Here is a 24366-nt window from a genome sequence, read left to right as displayed (position 1 = left end):
TCTCCGTTGTCCCTAGTATAGTGCTCATGTGTTAGAGCTTCTCTTTAACATAAGCGGGCAGTTGTTTAGCATTCCGTGGATGAAAAGGATCCCTGCAGAGCTTGGTGCAAGACTTAGAAAGTTCCTCCAACACCGCGCACCTCTGACCAGAGGAAATCTCTATCCTCTCCTTTCCCACCTTTCCACATCTGCCATTAAAGGCTTTTTGTGAGGTCCCGAACATTGTGTACAAGTGTCCTCACTGACATCCACAGCAAATCTTTCCCTGAGGCTGAAATGAGGGTCCCACTACTAGCAGAGAGCTGAGAGGCCAGCCTGAGCTTCAGCAAGCCTGAAGATGGTGACTGAGCAACTTCTTAACTGTCAGTGTTTTGTTACTTCTATACCACTGTATAGCGGATGGGGAGCAGCATCTTTTTAAGACCTAAAGATCTGTGAAATTCACTGAAAGCTTTGGATCAAAGTGTTAAAGATCAGCAGATTGAAAGCAAGGCGAGATGGCGGCATGCACTGCTCTTTAACCTTTTTAATTGAAGGTATGCCAGTCATACACAGAGGAGTGTGTTGCACCCACTTGCTGTTCTGCAAAGTCTCAGCAGTGATGAGCAATTACAACATGAGAAGCCACAACCAGCTGAGCTGTCAGATCTGGAATAACTAGATTAGATAGATCTATCTGCTGGATTAAAGATTCATTGCCCTACCATTGACTCGCTTCACAACTACTGGCAAGTCATGCCACATTCATAGCTGTTTCCTTAAGATACTGTTTCTGCAAAAGGAAAGTCCTAGTGCCATCTATCTGTAAATATTTAGAAGTAGGCATTAGTGTTAGCAGTTTAATATAAACATGTATTTATCTAAAACCCCCTACAGAAGAAGGATGAATTAAGGTATACTTGGCTAATCTAACTAGCCAGGAATGTATTAATTAAGGTTTACTTGGCTAATCTACATTTATCTGTGTTTCTAGATAAGGAACTTGAGTAATTCACATTTTACTAAAGTCAGCCCAAAGACCAGATTTTTTGACAGCGAACTTAAACAGTGACTTCAGAAGGAAACAGGAGTCCGGGTCTTTTTTTTTCTTCCTCCAGGCAAACGTTTTCTTCACTGAGTGATGAGCTTTGCTTGCACTTGTCCAATGACAAAATGTTACTAAGTAAACTCTTAAACTGTTTTCTGTAAAAGTATCTATAATTTATCAGGGAAGCTAAAGCAGACATAAGCCATACAGGAACAGTTTTTGAGGTTTTCCAGTTCAGCCTTGGTAATTAAACTTCTCTATTTCTTCTGGCTCAAATTAATACAACTAAATTTATTACTATTTTCATTTAATCCCTCTATTTTCAGAAGGCTTTGGGGTTGGCCATAAACATTGATTCTGCATTGGATGTTTTCTTTGGGGACAGAAACAGGGAACTGTTTTGACCACTTACAAAGAGCTGAAGCACAGAAAAATCACAGCTTTGAAGTGCTGTTCTCCACACGTGATCATCTTCACGTGCAACTGTTGTGCTTTCACACATGGTGCATGGCCCCACAGATAAATCCCATGTCAGAAGCAGGCCTTGGGGCACTAGCAGAGAAGACAGATACAGGCCCTCAGGTTAAGTTTTGTATATTGGCACGGACAAGCCACTGAGTTACTGTTTGGGTAGCTTCAGATTTCCCTCTCCTCCGACAGGAAAATAGCAACTGAGTGAGGGCAATGACTTGTCTACCCTACTGTTTTATCCGTGACACAGTATGGGGATGTACTCAGTTCTTATCTTCATGAAAATCCAAGCTGATAACTTAAGCACCTTTTGACATTTCAGTGTAGGGCTAATAATTAGCATGGCTAGTCTGGTTACCATCATACACGCTTTACAGACTGGAGAATGTTTATACTTTAAAGTATATGAAAACCTTACTTTTTCCACACTGATGATAGGGTAACCCAGCTCCTTTTCCCAACAAACTTCAAACAGCTATGGCGCCTGCCGACTTAAACTTAACTCTGGAAGTTAAGACTGCTTTATTTTTGTTTGCTTTATTAGGTTGGCAACATACTAAAGCAAAAATAAGTCATCAAAAATTCTTTGCTCATCACTTTTCAATTACGGGCTACTTCATGTAGTGGAAGAATTGATGACTGGACTACGTTATAGGAATATTGAAATGCTACAGGACCTCACTTCAGTATGTGCAATTAAAACAAACATAGAGAGAACCACTAGCACAAATCATACTAACTTACAGCTTGAGCAGGTTCTTTCACAAGTCCTTTAGAGATACTTTTAAACAGGTGTAAATAGGGAAGAATTTTTTAGTATTGGAATGTTGTGTGGGGGGTTTTTTTGTTTGTTTGTTTTTGCTTTTTTTAAATGTTAACCCACTGGATTTCAGGTTGAATAGTCACAATAGCGATGCCACATCCAAAGGAAATTACCCTGCTAAGGTGGAGTAGTCACCTCTGCCAACTTCAATGTTAAATCCGTTAACTAGCAGGAACAAAGAAGGACATCTGTGACGAGGGATGTTGTGCACAGAATCCAACAGTTTAGGAGCATTATATGGCTTCTCCTATCCGGTTTTAGCTATTGCACTTAAACAGCAGATGACTTCAAAGAGGGCAAGAAGTTGCATTTTCTTCATGCTCATTTGGCCAGTTTAAATATTTCTTTCTCTCCTCTATTTTAACTGGTGAGATATTGTGTAGGGCTACCAGTGTAATTTTTTTTTTTTTTTTGGGGGGGGGGGGGGTGTAAGTGTTTTTTCAAAGTATAGTTTTTAAATTAAAAAAGAAACCAAACAACCCCAAGAGCACCAAACAAATGTACTGGCCAGATGCAGCTTATCAACCACTTCAACCAGCACAGGTCATTCTAGCTTCAGGTAACTGGTGGATCTGTACCCCTTTATCGCTGCCTTAAGGGTCCAGCAGCTGCAAACTGAACTTAGGGCAGAAACTGAATTTTCCAGATATGCCTCTACATTTCTGGTCCCATGCCTAAAAGCTTTGCTTCTTAACTCCTGTAAGTCCTCATAACAAGGTGCCATTCCCACATAAACAGGTTGCCATTGCTTATTAATATCAGCTGTTCCAGAAGACAGGTAATCCTGTCACCTTTGAGCAGAATTAAATGTTGTCATAACTGAGATGCTATCATGCTATCTGTGCTTTCTGCTCCCTGTTAAAAAAACACCTTTACAGCTAAAGCAGTAGCCATACCAGTGGGAAATTTGGAAAGTAAGACTTGCTATCTATTTGTTCAAATGTTTTGTTACATATTCATAACAGTACTATTGTCTTTATTTTCACCATTCTACCATTGCTAAAAAAGAAGCTGAAGAGCTAAATTCTGTTTCAGTGTTTTCTTATCCACCTCTTGGCACTTCAGTCCCAAAAGCTGTCTCTGAAAGGCAGGGACCAGCCAAGGGAATCAAGAGCATTTGCCAGATCATTCACTTAACTAAGAATTTCTTAGAGGTGAGTTAGATGCTGGAACTCTTGAGTCACTCACATATGTTACCCAACTGGAAATCAGAGTTACAAAGCTATAAGAGACAATAGCTGCCTCTTTCACAAAGGACCACAGTACAATCTCTCAGATTACGTGCCCTTTAACTGGAAACACTTAGCAAACAAATAACAAAAGGAAGCCTTACTTCCCAACACCACCAACAGATAACAGTTTAAAGATGTACTGAGCAGAGAGTTACCTTTGGAAAGTACAACACCAAATTTTCAGTTTGGTTCTCATTCAACTAAGTCGACAAATTTCATAGGAAGAAAAACAAACAAACAAACCAACCAACTTACATTATCAGCTCAAACTTCCCACCAAGCCAGTTTCTAAGTTTTACCACCAGGCCCCCCATCCTCCCAGTACAGCAAGATAAGGAAATCCTGAATTCATTGCAGCTGGCCTGATGAGCCTTGTAATTAGGACATGCAGTGTGGTCTTTCGGCTTCTTGAGAGCACTAACCCTTTCACTGCCAAATCCTTTCTATCCTGTTATAGCTCAAAATGAGACTCCATTTGAGAGGTATTATTTGTTGTCTGCTTTTTAAAGAAATAGGTTGGCTTTACTAGTGGCACACTGTGAACACAAAGCAGTCATTGCTTTTGGTGAAATTCATCAGAGGAGCAGTCTCCCTGCCACCTCCCAGACGTGTACCAATATACTCGAGAGCAGAATGAGTCAGGATGCATTTCCCTCTTCCTCTCTATTTTCCTTTACTACTGTCATCTCTCTGAGACCATCAACATTCTCCTTGTCACTCCGATCATCCCCTGGACATCCCCTTTGAGTGTGAAGCTAATTCAAAGTTTTTGTTCAAAACCCTTCTTAAAAATCCCCTTTGCAGCAGGGCAAACACTTAGTAAGGGTGGAATTGCTGATTTGCTCAATTAAGTGCCCCAGACAAAAAAAACCCTGTTTTATGTATCTCAGCAATATTCATTCACCCCTTGTCTTCTACAAAGACAAAATGGACTAAATGACCATTTGCTTTCATCACATTCATTACATGTTCCTGGGCTTTTGCTGTTTGATTCCAGGGGCTGGGATGAACTTTCCCACCACCACCCTTATTGTATAACTTGGCTTTTTGGAATGGCTTTTTTCCTCATCTCCTTCTGAAGAACTGGAGATTTCCACAGCTAGCAACAGGACGCAGCACCATTTGTGCTGGTGCTCTTTATAGCATCTTTCAAGTGCCAGATTGATGTGTTTTTCACATTGACTCAGAGTTGAACTGATTTAAGACCATTTTCCAGGTCAGATTGGCAGGAACTGCTGAAGCAGTTTGCCTGACTCTGTACCAGAAGGGATGGGCTGCATCTTGGGATCGTCTAGGACTTTTCCTTAACGAATTCATTGTTCTTTGAAACACCAGTGACGTCGGCAATGTCCGTCTTCTCCTTTACTGTCATCTTCTGGGATGTTATATTTGTGTCTTTTCCTTTTTTAACACTGGGCCTCAAGATGATTATAGGGAAGTGTTTCATGGTGGTGTGTGTAGACTGGATGTTTTGGCGTGTCCAACTTTGGCACGTATAGCACTAATGTCCTGCCAGCTGAAGCAGCTGGCCACTTTCAGAGCCATGTGTCACGCTTCGGCCACAGAGCCGTTGGTGGCTGCTAAGATTATGATTTAGTGTCAGTAGAGCCTGTAGTCTGATGGGATCCTGGCCTTTGACAAGGCTTGTGGCTGCCATGGGTGAAACAAACAAAAGTTTGTAAAGGTTTGCTGAGAGAGTGGGCAAAGCTGCGGTCATTGCAACCCTTACGTTTCCGTATTGACCTGACACGTGCCATATGTAATATCCAGTCGTGGTGCCAAACTGCTCCCTTATAATGGGGGTAATAGCTCACTGTAAAGGATATGTGGGAAAGAAAATAGTAACCACTGTGAGTCCAATTCAAAGCCCACTGAAGGCAGCAGATAGGTATGTTTTGTTTTGTCACTGGGTTGGCCCTTGGGGCAGAAATGTCAGCCTCCTGATGGGCCCGGAGTTATGTATTCTACATCCCCAGGGGATGTTCCAGATTTTTGGCAATGGGTAAAGCATTTGGGATTTCACACATTCTGTGCGTCCATACACCCACCCTTCTATAAAAATCAGATAAAGGGGAATTTGCAAAGTTACCGATGGGTGTAATGCATGTGAAGTACTTTAAGAATCTCTTGGCAAGAGGGGCTCTTAAAAAGAAAGATTTTGTATTATTCCAAGTGTATGTAAGAGAAAGTGGCTCCTAGGGAGACAAGAACTTCTTGAAGACCCTTAATTAATACTATTTTGGCATCCATAACACTTCCCCTTCCTTTTAACAATTTGATGCCAAGAATTTCTCATTCCAATAGTGTCCAATAAATCCTAGAAAATAAATTCCAGTGACCGTTGGAGGTATCTTTGGTTGCTTGATAGCTAAAGCAGCTAAAACCTTTTCGTTAGTTTTTGAAATAGCTTTTCCTTTTAAAACATATGGGTTTAACCCAAAGTGACTGATTCTCCTCTCAGCAGCCAGAACATCTTGCACCAGCACAGAACTATGCTGTGCTGGGGGGTAAAACGATGGGTGTTTCGGTGCCAGGACATGTGTGAAGTCCCCCTTGAGATCAGACTCGACTCTGTGGCCCTTTGAATGGATGCTGCTGCCGTGCAGCAGCTTCAGCTTTATAAGAGGGGTCAGTGGAGCTCAGCACGTTGTGTTTGACTATAGTGAGGGTGGGTGAAGCGGATTATCTGTATGGCGGTGGCCTGCCACTTAGGCTGAATTTTTATTTACAGTATACACCATCTGCAGTGGGACAGGATTCAGTGGTAGTTGGGACTCATCCAGGTAATTGTGCCTAGAGCTTCAATATGATTCTTTCGGTATGTGACTGTTACCCAGAAAACGTACTCACTGTGCAGACATGCTGAATGTTCGAGATCTCTGAGATAAATGTAATTCCATTTCAGATTTATTTCACAAACTCTCTAAATCGATTTCAATGCATGTCTTCAATATGTATATAACATATAAACATATGAGAACTTATGACATATATAAAGAGGCCATTGAAATATTTGGATTTCATAGCACTGAAAAACAAGGTCTCTACAGAGGCACAGGTTGGACCTCTTCTTACCTCACTTTCCCGTAAGCCAGCAGTAATTCTCTGATCCCAGGAGAATGACATGAGCGTTGCATTATTGTGAGGTGTATCAGACCTAACATAGAAACACCCTGTGAAATGTGTCCCATCATTTCAGGGTGGAGAGGACTGTCAATACTCGGTCCTGTTTCTACAGTAATTCATTACCATGTTTTGTTCTGGGTTTTTTTTAAAGTTATTATTTACTTTTTAAACTCCTACTACACAGTTTCTTTTGAGCCTTAACACATTAAAGTGAATGAATCCTTGTTATCTCCATTAGGGAGATTAGCTATTTAGGTGATTATGGGTTTCCTGCTGTTCTAAAACTACAGAATGGCAAATTAGGAGCTCCTGATTTTGATTTGCAGATTGAGTGAGGATCCTATTGAGGTGAAGGACAAAAACTAAGTATTTACCGTTTATCAGGAAATGTTTAAATCACAGCAGGTTTCCCCTTAGAAAATCTAAGACAGATACAGATCTGAATGTTTCTTGATATTGTTTGAACATAGGACTCTATGTTGACTGTCTCATTAACCAGATCGGAAATTAAAAATTACTTTACATTTTTCTTGGTGTTCTTTTCCTTTCCCTGACTTTAGTATTGTTTGCGTAAGTGGTTCTGGACACAAAAATGTTCCGTTTTGTGGGTGGTTCTTCCAGTTTTTTGCCTGTGTATTCTAACCGTACCATGACTGTGGTATGATCAAACACAGGAAAGTAATCGTTGCTTAGGGGAAAGGTTGGACTAAGTGAACCATGGCAAGCTCAGTAGTTTCCACAGCAATGGGGTGACCAGCTCCATTGCACTGCCTTCAAGAAGCCTCTTTATTAATGACTTGTATATTACTCTCCTCAAATATGCAGCCATGTTCTTATTGAAAAAAAAAAAAAATCACGTTTTTTCTGCTATTTTTATCCTTCCCCTACTCAGATCAGTCTCGGAATAATCATTAATACAGTACTATGTGACTTTACTATAATACAGTTTCATGTGACTTTTTTCTTTTCTTTTGCAGGCTCTGAGCAGCAGTCTGTACAAGAGTGCATCACCTTATGGCTCTCTTAATAACATTGTGGATGGGTTAAGCTCCCTCACCGAGCATTTCTCTGACCTATCCCTTTCTTCAGAAGCCAGAAAACCCAGCAAGAGGCCACCTCCTAACTACCTGTGCCACCTCTGCTTTAACAAGGGACACTACATCAAAGACTGCCCACAGGTAAGGAATATGCAATATTCTGGGAAAATCTTCATGAAAATTTTCACCATTCCTTGATTTAGTAACACAGAATTTGACTGAAATAGTTCCTTAGAGTGAGTAGCACTGAAGAAATATCTTGACAAAGTGCCAAGCCAGCCATGTGTTCTTTTAATATATTCTTTATCCCAATGCTGATGGAAAAAATATGCAATTTCATTTGCCTAATAAGAATTACAAAAGATACTCATCTGGGCACATGATAAATAGATTTTGGAAACTTTAAAAATGGCTACTATGTAATTTTCTATCACAGAGATTATGTAAAATATGTTTTCAAGCAGCACATTGTATAGTCAGTTTGGCAATGGCACTTAATAAAAATATAACAAGTTACATATGCTAAAGGAGAAGAAATTGTTACACTGGATGAGGACTTTGAATCAGTGTTTCAGTGACACACGCTCCAAGTATATCTGGTGCAAAATGTCTTCCATCTCATAGAAGAGGTTTGCTATACTTGGCAAATGTGGTGGTCTTGAACTCCCAGAACTTTTTTGTAGTGGCAAAACTGGCAAAATTTATTTCCTTAGAAAAGAGGTATAAACCAGTGTGCACTAAAACCACTAACCAGTCTGCAATTTTTTTTCCTGAGGCTCCAAGCCACAGTGTGCGAGGTTTCTCCATCCTCTCAAGTTTCAGCTGGGTGCAGGCGTGTTGCTGGCTTAAACTTTCACAACTCCAACAATATTCTATGTAGAGTCCCAAGGAAATTAAAGTGCTGCCAATACTCCAGAAGTGCAGATGTGGACATTACTGGCATCCACTTCACTATGGCTTTAACCTCCTACCCTCTTAAAGTGTGACTTTCAGCAGAATTAATCTGCATAGAATTAACTACAGTTAATTCACCATTGACGACGTCAGACATATATAAGCCAAAACACAGGCGGAAAAGCATCTGCCAGCTGAGCAGGGTCAGCATGAAATCAAGTCTAATGTCAGATGAGCTTTAGCTGAGTGTATTCCTCCTGCTGTTATGCATAGTCTAAATTGTTTTCTTCATGGACTTTAGCTGTATATCTTTCATTAATTCTAACGACAACTGTGGAATTAAAGTACATTTGCAGTGTTGGGTATGGCACTTGAAAATATTTTTACTTCATACTATTTCAATATACATTGAGTAAGGCAGTTTTCATTAGGAAAAAAATATGAAATTTTCCTTGCTAGGAGATCAAAAATACTCCAGTTTGTATACTTCTGTGTTTAATGTACTTAGTTTAGCATGTTACAGCAAAATGTAAAGATAGGACCATGTAATAGCCTACATTGCTTAACAAGGGGATCAGAACTACAACTGCTAAATATGCGGCAGAGAGAAATAGAGTGCTGAACTGTTGGAGATGGCTGTGCCATGCTGTGTAAGAAACCAAATGAATGCAACATCCCTTGACGATCAATATGTGCAAGATGCGGCTCGCACAGACAGTCCCAAGTGAAAGTTGGAGCAGAAATGCATTATTTATTTCATAGGTATTTTTACAGTTTGAGGTACTAGAGATTAAAGAACAGTTAATGAAAATTGAAGACATACCCACAGAAATCCAGGAGATGTAAACAAATTAAGTCTCCTGTAGTAAGATTAATTTACTTAAATTGCACATCCTATGTAGTTTTTTTTAAGATTTCACTAGTAATGTCTTCAATTTCTCTGTGAACCAGGAAAAAAGCTTCCTACAGAGCATACTCTGTGGCTGGCCTATGAGCTAGTAAGTAATGAGTGAAGGAACACAGGACTAGGAGGCATCTGCTTGCTCACTGCACGCGGTCTTCTACAGTTACAGGCAGCCATATCATACAGTCCCTTTCGTAAACTGATCAAGGTTTAGTTGGGAAGCATTTCAGTATTTTGCTCTCACTACTGCTGATGTGGGAAGCTGCTCCAGAACCTCAGTCCTCTCATAATTAGAAATCTTCCAATTTCCAGGATAAGTGTAACTCATGGCCACTTTATAGTCATTTGTTCTCCTGCCAACATTGTCCTCCACTGAAATAGTTCTTCTCTCTCCCTGGTGTTTATCTCAGGATGTATTAATAGACCGCAATCATATCCTCTCTCAGCATTCATTCTGTAGGACTAACCAAGCCAGGTTTTCTCAGTCCCCTCAGAAAAAGTTGACAGACTCTCTGTTCCCCAGTCCTTCTCATGCCTGTCTTGTGCTTTTCATCTCCTTGCGCATGCATGACTACATGTACGTAAGGCATCCCGGAGCAGATCTCATCAGTGCCTTTTGCTGTGTGTGCACGTTATCTGTTTCTATAGATAAAAGTTCATGTTACTTAAGAAACAGGCAATATGAAATTAGTTCTGCTTCACTGGAGATTTCTAACACAAGCAAGTGTTTTATGGTCTAGTCAGCATGTAAGTGCTTTCTTGAAAAAGAGCAGACTTAAGCGTTCACAGAAACTTAAAGCACTTCCCTTATTTTATCTAAATTTGAGGACAGATCTACAGGGGATGACCCTGTGTGCACGCGTTACGTTCAAAACATTGAAAACATTGTGCACAAGGGAGCACCAGCGGCAGGATCAGGCCTTTGTTAGACCCCATTTGTTACCGCTGCTTTTGACGATAACTGATTTCTTAATTTGAACATTGTATGCACTACTTAATAGCTTAGATTTTGATGCTTAGTTTTTCTAGTGCTGTCAAAAATGAAAGTTGTTTTGCAAATCCTACCAAAAAAGGGCTGTAGCTATGCATTTTTAAAGTACTTAAATTTGGATAGAGAAAAGAGATAAACTAATCTGATTTGGACAAAATGCATATCAGTAAATCATACGGTATTTTTATTTTATTTTCATGTAACTGCCTAATAAGAAACAGATTTTGAAATGGGATGTTTTATGGAGTTTTTCCTGCATAACAAGGAAATTGTGTAACCACTTTGAGACTTTATATCCTCCCTTAATTCTGCGTGTTATAAACACTGTAAAGATGTGTGTTCTTCTTCTGTTGCTGTAGAAGTTGATGGTATACCATACTGATGAAAATACATGTATTGGTTCAGATTTATATCTTAAGTGATAATCATATTCTAGGAGGTTAAATAGTTATAAACAATTAAATAATTATAAAGGCTAGCTTTAGTATTTGAATACCTCAGGTATGTGCAGTTTGCCTAATATGCTGTCCAAAATTATCTGTATGGAAACTGAAATGGGATTTAGCAAACTTCTATTATTTTAGCACGTAGTTTGTGTGATCTGTAGTGATAGGAAGTGTGTTTTCTGTTTTAGAAACTACCAGAAATGAGACTGCAATTAATCATTTCCAGTTTGCCTACATTTGCAAAAACTGTTTGTTGCAATTATTACGTCTGTAAAAAACACAGCACTTTTTATCTTTAGTGTCATCTTTATAGCATACCTATGTTTTCTCTGAACTAATTTTTGAGTTTCAGTGGCTTTGACGATAACAACTTACTCATACCTCTCTGATGTTCTTTCACATACAGAACTCTCACTGACTTGAATGAACTGAAAAGTATCTAGAGAATAAAGGTTAAAAGCAGTGCTCCTAAAGTTAATATAGTGGTCCTTTTAAATTATCATTGCCAGTGCTATCAAATATACAAAATATTTCTCTTTAAATAGCAAGGAAGGTGAGGAATAAGAGTATTTTTCCTCTCTCATTTACTAGTGGTTAGTTGCATGATATATAAATATACATGTATATAGATTTGTCAAAACTTTGTTTACTTATTTGTGTACTCGAAGGTACTGTGCCAGTGTACATCTTACATATACGTGATGACCATAGGTTTTCTTTCCCTTGCCAGGACAAATAATGATGAGCTCTGGGCCAGTAATAGTTAAGATATATGATTCTTATGACATACATTTATCTAGCAGATGTAGAAACTCATAGAAGACCTTTTTTAAAAAGTTACTTTGTCTCTTTCCACCCATTATAACAACCCTACAAAATATAAACAGTGGGTTTGTTTGTACTATGCATGGCCTATACAAAATGAATCTTGCTCCTTTACAGTATAGGGATGTTACTGACATGACCAACCTTCCAGTATATATGGACATTTGTGAATAAAACACCTAGTTCAGGTTCTAAGAAGTTGCTGAGTGATTGAACCTTTGCCATGGTTCAAAATCTTCTTTGGGAAGGAAATATGTGGACACGGATTCTAGACCTCATTTATTGCATATGTCATTCCTCTTGTTAATTTGGGCAGTAATGGATTAACAGCAAAGGCAACAACAAAGTTTGTACTTGTAGATGTCCAAGCTCAGAGCTCCAGCAAAGCATCTCTGTATTCAAAGTTTCCAAACTGCTCTGCCTTGTGTCTCTGCCAAGCACCAGTTCTGTCTACTGGTCTCTCTGACCTAACTTTGTTCAAGTGCTGTCAAATCCTTTTGTGAAAATATGTGCAGGCCTCATCACTCAAAAAATACATGGCTCCATCTATGTTTTTCTGAATGCTGAACAAGGAGACTGCTCTGATCCCTGTGCCAGTGCCAAGCTCTCTGAAAAAAATCTTCCTGACAATTCCTGTAAATTTCTACACAGGCAAGGAACTCTTATATCATGGAGACTTGGTGGAAAAAAAAAAAAACCCAGGCAAATATCACTGTTCTGCAGTCAAATCCCTGGTGTACTACAACTATTTAGTCCAGTCCCTGGAGATACAGAACTGTTACACAGTGTGTTTCCCAATTTTACAGTATACTCATAGAGGAAAATGCATGTGCGTGCTCATAGAAGTACAGACGTACTACCACAGACGTATACGTGATGGGAAACAATATTAGCCTCATTTTGCACTGCATTTTTAAATCTGTGAATGAAATGTATGGCATCATCCATGTTAATGAGGCCAACAGTGGGAGTCTTTCCATTGCCAACAGTGATCTTTGAAGCAGATCGTGTAAAACTAAAATACCTTGAGAACACATACTCAAGTCAATGGGAGTAGTAGGTAATTACTGTGGCTGCTTGAGTTTGCATAGATTTGCTTTTGTGGTTTCATGCAGGATGTGGAAGAAATCAGTGTCAAGCCGAGTTTAGTCCTTTCTTCTTAGTCCACAGCTTGGTCTGCCAGATCATGCTGCCCTGAAGCTGTCCCTCCCTGTGGTCAGATATAGTGGATCTTTGGCAGTAGAGTTGGCTCAGCAGGCAGCTATTTGCCTCCAGGATTGCAGTGACTCTCATGCCTGAAGCATTAATCTGATTTGTCTTGTGCCTGATGGTTGTGCAAGGATCTCAAACGTCTGCAAAATGCAAGGGGTCCACAGCTGTGCTTCCTCCAGGTACCAAAGGCTGGCCAAGATGGCAATGATGAACAAGCTGCCATCTTTACAAAGATAGAAAGATTTTACCTTTCTGAGTTTATAGCTTAGGGATCTTAATTTTAAAAAAAGCAAAACAAACACAAACTTCTTGAAATTTATTTTTCTTTTGAAGTGGAAGATGATGTTTCAGAGAGGTCTGGAATGAAAGGAGATCATAGACTGAAAAATCTTCAGATCAGCGAAAATTTCACTCTGAAAATAATAATTTTTGACAGTTGCTACATGTTACAGTAGTCTTTTGGATATCGGGTGCTGGCTTCCAAATAAACACGACTTTTCTGCATTGAATGGAGTGAAATATCAGTATTCTTATTCACTTATAGGATGAGGGGTCAAGCTCTCCAGTCCCTCAGGAATCTGAAACCCTGTATGGCTCAATTTTGCAGGCTCCACCATAGTTTTTGATCAGAGTATACTTGCTGGCATTTGATATGGTGCTGTACGGGTGTCTCTTGCTTATGCTTCAATTCGGTTGGCTTAGAGGCCTGGCTGTGCAGTCCCTGATATGAATGAAGTAGTATTTGAATCACTAAAATTAGTATTCCTCTTATAGAGATAAAGATGAAAATATGGAACATATAATAAAAGAAAATGACAGCTAAATTAATCTCTGGTGCAGTAGCACTGATTTTAATAAGACCAGTACTGACAGAGAACCTGTATGCCTGTATTACAAGGAGGAAAAAACCTGTTAATCTCTACTATATGTAATTGTTTTCAAACTGCATGTGGCACTCCAGAAAATAAATCTATATATATCCAGCCCCTCAGTTCTCTAGCTTTGAAATACATTTTGATACATTGACATGTTTTGTATAGTGCATATTTCTTCACGTAAATATGTCTATAAGAAATTGTAATTCTTAGGTGTTCTTCTGGAAATATCTACGCACATACTAAACTTCCACCTTATGACATACTGGAACAATTTGAGGGTCTCAAAACTCTTGTTTGTACACAACATACTGCTTTCATTTTTTTATATTTTTCCACTCAGAACCTGCATAAAATTATTTTAGATGATTTGGACTTGGCTAAGATTTTTTAAATTACTTCTTTACCACATGCAGCCACTTTGACAACTCCATGATATCAAATATACTACAAAATTTATTGCAGGGTTGTTGGGTTTTTTTAATCATATGCTTGAACTTAGCCCTGCCAAGTTTCCTCAGAGTTTCTGAGTTTAGCTGGGTATATTTTCTCAGATCGTTTCTACTTTTATTATGAAGACTTGCAGAAATCTTGTAACAAAAGTATTGTGGGCTGTAATTTTGTCACATCCATTTTACCTCTGGAAATGTAAGCTGTTTAAGAGTCTGAAACATCAGAAAATACTAATTTCTCTCTGTTTTGGAAATTCTGAATAAGCTGTGCCTGTCATGGCGTTAAACCATTTATCAGAGAGGCAAGTAACTTGGACAGCTGTATGTGAGTAGAGGGGATTCAAAGAGCCCTGCTTTGACAGCATGCTCCCAAAGTAGTAGTTGTAAAACTGTGGCTATAATATGTGGCACTTATGTCCAGTTGTTTGATAAACTGGGTGCTTGGAAAGAAGATACTGAACCCTAACAAACCAGAATAAGAGCAGTTAGTGAAAAAGAAAACAGAAATATCTAGTGACCTCTGTCTGTGCCCCTTTCCTGTCTAGCACACTACTCAATATTACATTCCCAAAAGCCTGGAAGACCAGCCAAAACCAAACTCCTCCTTCAGCACCATCACTAAGCCATTATTACTGTGCTTCTGTCTTTATTACTGATACGAGTTCAAACTTCTTTTGCTGTGGGAAATGCAATGTAAACAGATGCGATAAAGGCAAATACTGTAAGAGGGCATGCTTGCTTGGTCTTTGCAGTGAGCTTGGGGAGGAATCTCGGGTCCTGTGTGATGGTTACCTGTGTCAGAGGTGTTGGAGGATCACGCGCCACAGAATTTGAGGTTTCGTTGAGATTTTCCAACTTCTTTTTGTTTACCTTTGAGTCTCATTTGCATATTCACTATCTACATAAATTCAAGTCGGTTGCCCACTGACAAGGGGGATAGCAGGAAAAGAATGCTGTTTAAATGTAAACCCTTATGGATATGTGGCGTTTCAACTGAGTAAGGTTTCAGTATTAGTAAAGCCTCAACTGGGTCCAGGTTGACCACAGTAATTTGAGGAAGACTGGAGAGGAGAGAAATTAATTCGGGATCTCTGAAACATGACTTCTGTTGAAAGACTGAAGAACCAGTGTTGTTTGCTCCCACAAAAAGACATATTAATAAGTTGCAAATATGTAGAAAACCTTGCGTGAAGAGCAACATTTGTTTTCCAGATCCACAGCTAATGAGTCCAGAGTACTGGACTTAACTAGGCTGCTCTTTCTAACTGCGAGGCATTGAAATAGAGTGCCTGGGAAGGCTCTTGATCATTGGAAGACTTTCAGAACAGTGTAGATAAACATACCTCAGGATTTTCACATGTGATCCTGTCCAGGGACAAGTGAGAGAACATCTCAAAGCATCTCCCAGCCTTATGTTTCTACTATTGTACGTCTGCATACTAATAATACAACTCATTATCTTAAATGTGCATAGTTTATATTTAAAAACTGTGCACAACAGACCAGATCCAAATCCTGTGCAAGTCACTGGGAGACTTCTATAAACTCCTTTGAAGTAGACTGAACATTGCATTTGGTCTAAATCTGAGCTCTGTTTACTAACAATTTGGTATTTGCTTAGTTTGCAGTAAAACTCCTGATAAACCATAATTAAGTGCTTAAGCTTGGAAATGAATACTGCAAGCATTCCCCTTGAGAGGGAAAGTAATGTCTGGTTTCCAGCCCTCCACAAGCTGATTTATAGTTAAGGTAGAGAGAGAACTACCAGGTCAAAATGACACTAGTTTATCAATTCCTCATTCGCACTGATAAGAAAGGAGCAATGGAAGAGTAAGTGAATCATGTTTTCTTGCTTCGTAAGGGTATTTTGGTTTAGTGTGAAATATATGTTGTGGAATTTTCATCCATGCTTGGAAGCGTTCAGGATCTGACTGGACAAAGCCCTAGGAAACCTGACCTGAACTCAGTGTTGGTCCTCGTTTGAGCAGGAGGTTGGACTTGGTGATCTCCTGAGTTGCCTTCCAAACTTAATGATACTGTGATTCTATTCTATGATAATTAACTAAATTTTCATGCTCTGCAATAAGAGATCACTGATTGTTCTTCAAGATCTCTGTATCTCCCAGCTCTAATGTCTACCACAATCCTTCCTCACTGTTCTTTTAGTTAAAATACTCCTGCAAAAATACAAGACTATTAAACCATAAAAGTTGAAGCAAACAGGCATTTATTACAACAACAAATACAGAAAACAAAAGACCCTAAACCTTGGAAATAACACCTGTCAAAATGTCCATGCACAAACACTTCCTGTAAAAATGTAGCTTCATTTAATCTGTATTTAGAAAGTCAATCAAATAACTTTTTTTTCAAGAGGACTTTTCTCTAGGAAAACGTCTATTTTAACAAGGTGTTCAGCTGAAAAAGCAAAAGGTTGAAGCAGACATCTGAAGTGGAAGATACGTTCTTTGCTTTGCAATGTTTCATAAGTTTCATTTACTCAAAAGAACATTTATATCTTTTATATATCATTTCCCAGTTTCTCAAAAGTGAAAATGCATTTTCTGATAATCCCCATGCCCGATTAAAGAAGGCCTACAAGGTCTGAGTAGAGGCTGGGATGGTGTCAGATAACTGGGACACGCTCTGGCTGTTGAGGAGAAGGCAGCTGTCAGGGGAGTGAACTGCCTTGTCTCTCCCTCCCGTTTCCTTTTAACTTACTGGACAGAGGAGGAGGCTGGCAAACAGATAGCAAGAGCAGTGCAGAACGAGAGCAAATCGCTAAAGGCAGAGCAGCAGTTTCTGCTGGCAACAGCTAGTGGCTGCAGCTCAGCTTCTCCTTGCTTTTCTGATTGTCCCAGGACAGTCTGTAGATTGTGAGGACACAATTCCAACCCAAGGAGCTCCTCTCTTATTTTCCTGCTGTCAAGATGTACCCGTCAGTCCCACCTTTGCCTCCTGTTATGTCACTTCCCTCAAGAAGTTAAGATACTAAATGGAAATGAATTCCTCTTCCATTTCCCTGGTATAGCACAAGTATTCGTGCTATTCTGCTGTATCTGGCTTATGTCAATAAATGTAAAAGGAGCCTTATATATTAGATATGGCCCCTTTTATAGCTATAAAAAGGTCTACTATGAGATGTGAACAGAGTTTCTCAGGTAATTAATGCCCACCTATGCCTTTTGGGATTTTATATATCCTTCAGACTGGCTGAACGAGCTAGATCAGAAGCAGGAGAGAAGGCAGCACTGCATGGATCAGGAACACAAGTCTTTGTGCTATACTGATGCATGGATGTCAGCCTCTCGGACATCAAGCTCAGGAGGCATCGTGCAATCTGATTAAATAGTCCAGGTGATGCTTTTTGTGCAGTATTACCTACAGAGTGTACTACGTGAGTTCACTTTTCATCAGCAATCCTGTGGCTACAGAGGAATACCTGAGGATTAAAATTTGTTTAGAAGTCATTGCACCTCTTGGAGAATAGACCATTTGATGTTGGTAGTGATGCTAAGATTCAAGGGCTTGTTTAGCATTCATTTTGTAATCCTAAAGAGGCTCTCCCTGTATGTTTAGAGTAGCTCTCCAGTCACTACTCCCTCCCAGAAGGAGCACTTTTTGATACAGCTGCCATTTGCTGCCCACACAGCAAAAGCCACATGTTTTAGCCTTACATTAATGGTGTTTTAGAGCAGATGGCGTGAAAACGGACTGCAGGTTCCTTGTTGCAACAGCACCAGTCAGTACATACCTGTGAAAGGATAGTGCCTGTAAGTTTGCTGAAACACCAAACCTGGAGACTTTGAAGACCTGAGAGCCTAGTCATGCTGCTTTTCTTGCAAATTCAAGTGAGATCAGAATCTGTATTTATTTTGAATTTGTTTTTTTTGACATAGGGCCATTCCTAATGCTTTCAATATTATACAAACTGTTGATTCCCTAAAATTAATACCATTAAGCAGTCACTTCCATAATTTTGTTTTTCCCTGTTTATATTCTGGAAGTGTTAGCTCTGACTCCACTCTACATCCAGAAATTCAATATATTTATGTTGTACAAATGTATAATGTGACTTTCAGAAACCCAATAACTTCCTCTACTGTTAGACTGAAAGAGCTGACAACAGAACTTCAGTTCACAGATGCAAGTCCTGTTTTAACTCCTGGGCTATTTCTCTGCATCAGCTCACCAAACCCAATACTAAATATCTCAAATTTTCTAATTTATTTTTAATAGCAAAATACACCTTGCAAAAAGGTAATAGTCAGATTTGCTGATAAGCTTACTGTAAACTTAGTTCCTTAACACTTTATATTTTACACTAGAAATGATCTGTCACATTACTGATAGAAGACTGTTATTTAAGAAGACAGTTCCCTGGTTTTAAGAAAAAAACAAGCTTTTTCTTCCAAATTTCCTTCATGGGGCAGAAAAGCTAAAATGTTTGTATAGTAGTTAGAGAAAACAAAAAAATAAGCCTTTCATTTCAGAGCCTGGTCAGTGCCAAATTATTAGCTAAGGCAATAAAGCCCGTAGACAGGCACTTAAGCTGAAACATTGGGGGATTGTAGCAGCGACAGCAGACATTTTGGAAATGACATAATCTTGATTACTAGTTCATCCTCAGATTTGCGTCTGATTTTCTACAAGATACTTGCTACTCTTTATTTGTAACTCATTCTCTGACTGTGCAGAAACGTGCATAGGAGTACAGAAGCACCTTTTGAGATCTTCTGTATTACTGAGCCCTGTAAACAACTCCTTCTTCCTTCTGCAAAGAAAGAGCACATTTCAACTACACTTAGACGTGGTCTCAAGCTGTAATTTTGGACATGAGTTCAGAGTAACACTGAACATTTCCCAGATTCAAGGGTTTCATATACAAAATACTGGTTTCAAGCCCATTTCTAATTTTAACCCACATTGCAGGTGTGCAACTATAGATAAAACTCTGCAACAGCACAGACAAATCAATACTTCCACCTGAGCCAGCATATCCACACCACCTGGCAGCCAAGAACACCCAGCCCAAGTGCACACTCAGCCCTCCCAACCACTGCCCCGTCGGTCTTACGTGGGTGAGGAAAGGAGACCCTCAGGAGACTTCATGAGAGTAGAGATAACCTCTGAGGTGGTTTTATATAGCAGTCATGTTACTCTTACTCCTAAATGCCTGATTACACAGTTGAGGAAATTAGAAGACCAAAAAGCAGGGGAGAGAAAGGCTCCTTTCAAAGAAATAGCAAACAACAAGCCTTTCCCAGAAGGTGAAGGAGATTCATCATTAAGGTAGACAGGCCTTTGGTTTAAATAGTTTTAAAAAACAAAACTTAATAGTAGTCAGTCCAGACCTGCATTTTGTATTTCTCAATGCAAGTTAGAGCTCTGCTGTTTAAAACAGATTTCTGTAAATTCTGGTTAAGAAGTTTAATAGATTAGAGCTAAATGACAAAACTGCACTGCTGTCTTCATCATCTTTACCAAGAATCATGAAAAATTCCTCCTGTAATATCAGGTGTCCCTGGGCCTGATTCTCTGCACCCTTTACATGAGGACAAACCACCACCGAAATGGTCATGCTGGCTTTTGTGCTGCACTTGCCACTTGTCAAAGTGTTTACACAAAACATGGGAAAGTAGAGAATCAATCCCAGGAATTTTCAGGTTTCCTTGAAAATGGTTACTTATGTACATTTCGGGGTTCATTCCTATCCTGAGATTGTTATATGGCTATGACAGGTGAAATACATATCCACCTGCTTTTCACCTGCCACAGGCATATAACTTTCTCAGGATAGGTGATATCCATATCTCCTGAGATAGCATAGACTGCTGTTACACATATAAAACTAATCACACTCCAATTTTAGAGTGTGCTAGTCATTTTTGCATTAGTGACTGAAAGTTTCTATCAGTTTTCTGCTAATCTAAGTATATTACACAGTTGTATCCTACATCATGTAATGTGGACATCAGATTTGTAGGGTAAAGCTCTGAAGAGGGGACAGAGGCCTATTTCAATGGTGTTTGAAGTTTTCTTGAGGTGACTTGCAGGGCCTGACTTCCATCTTTGGCTTTTCTCTAGTATCTGTAATCACTCTGCCCTTTCAGCTTTTCACCATTTTGTAATTTTGTTCGAGTCCTTGCCCTAGACCCATCTGATCTTCTAAAACACGACCAAAAGCTTCTGGTCAGTCCCTCTTCCTCTGTATGACCGAGTCACAAATGTTACTCTGAGTCTCCTCATCTACGCTTAGTGCCCTTAGAAGATGGGAATCTCTGACTAGATAGCATGGCACCCAGGGTCTGAGAGCCAGAGGTCCTTGTGTGCTGGGGAGGGAGAGGAAGGATAAGGTGGGCTGTAAAGATGCACGTTATATGCCTGCAACCATCAGCCTTAGCAAATAAGATGAGATTTAACAGTCATCCGGAGGTTGTTAGCATAGCACCATGTACAGGACTGAGAGAAGGTTACTGCTTGTAGTACTGTTTCTGTTGTTCAGTAATGAAAGCTATGGTAATTAATAACAGTTTGACTTTTAGGCCACTGCTAACACTCCTGTTAAACTTGAAAAAAATTGTCTCTCTTGCTGGTATCATTTACAGCAGCCTCCTGAGCAGCAAGTCTTAACTGTAATTTTATGGTTGGTTTGTGATAAATTATTTCCTTGCATACTATACAGAATCTATTTAAATAGAAGACAGGGGACACTTACTAGAAACCTGAAAAGTGGTGGTAATAATGTGAAAATATTGGAAAGGCTTTTTTTTTTTTAAATAATGTTGACATATATAAGTAAATAATACAGTGTTCTCCTCTATAGCTGCTTGAGGCACAATATATCCAATATTAGCGTAAGTGGGTACAGCTAATAAGGGCTGTACTGTTTATGCTGAGCTCACAACGTGACTCACATTTTGCGTTTGTTTGCAAAGTTGGAGAGGAGAACGAGGCTTTTTTTTTAGCATTAACATAATTTTAACTCTCATCTGCTTTCTTCTGAGCTCCCATTCCTGATTCAGCATGCATGAGTCTGCTAATGAAATCCAGATGTCAGACGAAAAAACAATAAGCTCTCCCACCCATCTGGTGGATCAGGTTTCTCAGAGATTGGAAAAAAGAGAATCAGGAAAGATTCCTAGAATGTCTGAAACTTTAGATTTCAGTGTGTTTTCAGAGAGCAGAGGGCAGCAGGGGGATGGTTTGAAGGTAAAATTGATAGCAAGTCAAGATTCTTGGTGGAAAAGTGAGAAGAAATTGAGTGGTTATGTTATCAGTTACTGTGAGCCCTAAACAGACCCAAGTATATCCCAAATTCATTGCTGCTACTGCAAAATTACACTGAGCATCACAAATAGCAGTTCTGAGTCAGAAATAAAAAAAGTAATGTGATATAAATTATTAAATTGTTTTATTCCTTGGCTTTGCTGTTTCAGGGTCCCAGTCCCTCCACAGACTCAATAAATCTGGGAGGAGAAATTCAGCCCCCAGTTTACTTTGGAGGATTATTTGCAGCATCTCACAGCTGTGACTCTGGGCTTCTTCTCTTTCAACCCTCACCTTAAGCCTAACCCTAGTCCTAAGCTGAGCTGTACACAAGGTGCCCAAGCCTTTTTCAAGACCAAGACTTGTCCTCAGGGGACAAGTTTTTCACAGTCCTCAGCTTCTTTGGCAGCCTCTTTCCAGCCCAAATCCAACTGTGGCTTTAGGCTTTCTCCTTCTCTTGACCCTAACCCTGACTATAAACCTAAGCTTTAGACAGAGCAGTCCAGTCCTTCCTAAAACTGAAGCTTTGCATTTTTTCTTTCTCTCTACTATTTTTCCTTTCTCTCTACTATTTTTCCTTTCTGGAATGCATCATAATCCTTGAAATTTTTTACGCCTTAGGCCTGAGAAGAAGAGGTCAGAAATTTCTGTACCAAAAGACTTGGGCCGAGTAGCCAATTGGAAAAAGAAATTTGTTTCATTTTTAGAGGAAATACTTAACAAAAATCAATTTTACTCAAGCTTTTTATGTGACTAATTCAAAGGAATGTTCCCAGTAATTTTCAGACAAGTGAATAATTGAAATAAAAGTGGTGTCTTCTGTACTTCCAATAACATTAGGATGCATCAGGGTTTGCTTTGACTACGACAGGTGTGTTTCCATAGGCACAGATTGTGAGGCATTGTGAGCTTCCCTCATTTCAACTGTAGTTGTCTTAAGCCACAAAGTTGCTTTTATGCTACTTTTGCATCTACGCTTCCACAGCCACGCTCCTCTACATTGGCAAGATAGAAAAGTTTTACAGGTTGCTCTGCCAACTCTGTTGCAACAGCAGACTTCCCTTCTACACAGGCACTTCTCTGATCTGTGGATGGCGGGTTGATGGCCTGACCATGAAGGAAAGCTCCCTCTCAGTCACTCTGGTCTGTTCTGTTCACTTCTGTTTCCCTTTCATATAATTTAGCATCTGAGCGTTCTCAAGACGTACGCTTGTGGTTTGCTCTCCTAGTCTCTTCCCAGGGTCAGTCTTGTGCATGTAATGTAGTGTTTCTGTTTAGTAACTGTTTTCCTTGAACATCAGAAAAATTAGGTCAGATATATGTACCTTGCATTTGGAATGGGAGAAGATTCCTGGTGAGCTTTAGTTCCTGTGAGAGCATGTAACATTGTCTTGGCTCAGCTTGTAACCCAGGAAAGCTCCCCTTTGCCTTCTAATGAGTGCTGGTCTGCTGGAAGAAGTTTCCATTGTGCCAGAAAGCAGAGCAGTTGACAGAAGTGGCCTTCTCTCAGCGGCCGCACCTCTCCCAGACATGTCTGACCGCGGTGCCTGCAGACCTGGGCAAGTTCTGCCTCTGCTTTGGGCCAGCTGGCCCAGGCTACTTCTGATGCAAAAGTCCTGTAGCCATACTTGTTGAGATGTAATACAGTGTTCTGTAGATTTGGGGTTTTCAAATGCCACAGTTTCACATCTGTGAATGTTGTACTGTTTTCCATGGAGGACTGTGGTTATACCTATTATGATGGAGATAAATCTTCCGACCATCAGGAAATGGCAGAATTACTCATGGATGCTGCTTAGTGGTAGTTTAGCATCCACACAGACTCCAGAGCTCTCTGCTGTCAGACTGAACAGAGCTATTGAATGTTTGTGCCTCCTACGAAGTGAACCGCTCTGTAGCTACAGGCACTTCAAAGTACTTGTTCACTACTACGTCTTTGGCCCAGGTTATCGAGCTGTTCATTATTCATGAGCTGGTCTTATCTGAACCCTGGTTCACGTTGGTGATTACTTGTGATGATGGATGGTTAGAGCTGGGTGCAGTCTGCAGACTTTGCATTAGAGCCTGTGTTGCTTTAACCAGTTTCATCTGGTGGTGGCACAGGAGATTCAACAGGATCAGTGTGCACAGAAACCACAGTGGGACCAGTAGCAGAGCTGTAATCGGTCACTGCTCTTGGGGAGGGCAGACTGAGCGATCCTTTCCATGAAGGATGCAAACCACCTCTTGGACCTTGCCCATCTTTCTCAGGAGGAAGAGCAGTATCTTATGAAAGCATCATTCTTCATAAACATTTCTTATCATGTCTTTTCTCTCTACCCCATAGTCTTCTCTCTTATAAACCCCTAATACATTTGATGGCTGATAAGGGCCAAAAGCAGAAGCTAGTAGAGATAAGAGCCAGGGAAGTGTGAGAAGTGAGAAGACAGCTGTTGCCTGAAGACTGCCAGCTGTTGAAAAATAATCAGAGAGGGCAGTGTACAGCATCACCCTAAGGTTAGTTAAATAAGGACTTAGTCTAACTCCCATCTATGTCTGTGGAAAAGACCTACTTGTTTCGGTAGGAGCTGGAGACAGACATAAGCAACTTTGGATGATCAGCCTTCAGAGACAGGCTGTTGTCTTGCTCCAGCAGAATTATTGGAGCACGTACAGAGGGTCTGACCCCGCTGACCCCACGGTCTGCATCCTGTCATACCTTCTCTTTATCTCACCTCCATTCTTGAGATTCTTTCCCAATCAATTCCCCTCCTTATCCAGCTGCTACAGTTAAATCCCTCAT

At 40.0% G+C, this 24366-nt stretch overlaps 1 protein-coding gene across 2 annotated transcripts in view; it reads left to right on the top strand.

Moving 5' to 3' along the window:
* The window catches only part of ZCCHC24 (zinc finger CCHC-type containing 24), a 116832-nt gene that overhangs the window by 10239 nt on the left and 82227 nt on the right, over nucleotides 1-24366 (top strand). For both annotated transcript variants that reach the window (XR_012776169.1, XM_075505184.1), the window contains exon 2: nucleotides 7657-7857. Coding sequence is in view for 1 of the 2 variants with exons in the window: in XM_075505184.1 (XP_075361299.1) it covers nucleotides 7657-7857 (201 nt within the window). In the remaining variant the exon portion in view is untranslated. The remainder of the gene's footprint in view (nucleotides 1-7656; nucleotides 7858-24366) is intronic.

This window comes from Mycteria americana, chromosome 6, assembly GCF_035582795.1.
Source record: "Mycteria americana isolate JAX WOST 10 ecotype Jacksonville Zoo and Gardens chromosome 6, USCA_MyAme_1.0, whole genome shotgun sequence".
NCBI lineage: Eukaryota > Metazoa > Chordata > Aves > Ciconiiformes > Ciconiidae > Mycteria > Mycteria americana.
The sequence above is the reverse complement of the archived record's forward strand: the minus strand, read 5'-3'. Positions and strand labels throughout refer to the sequence as shown.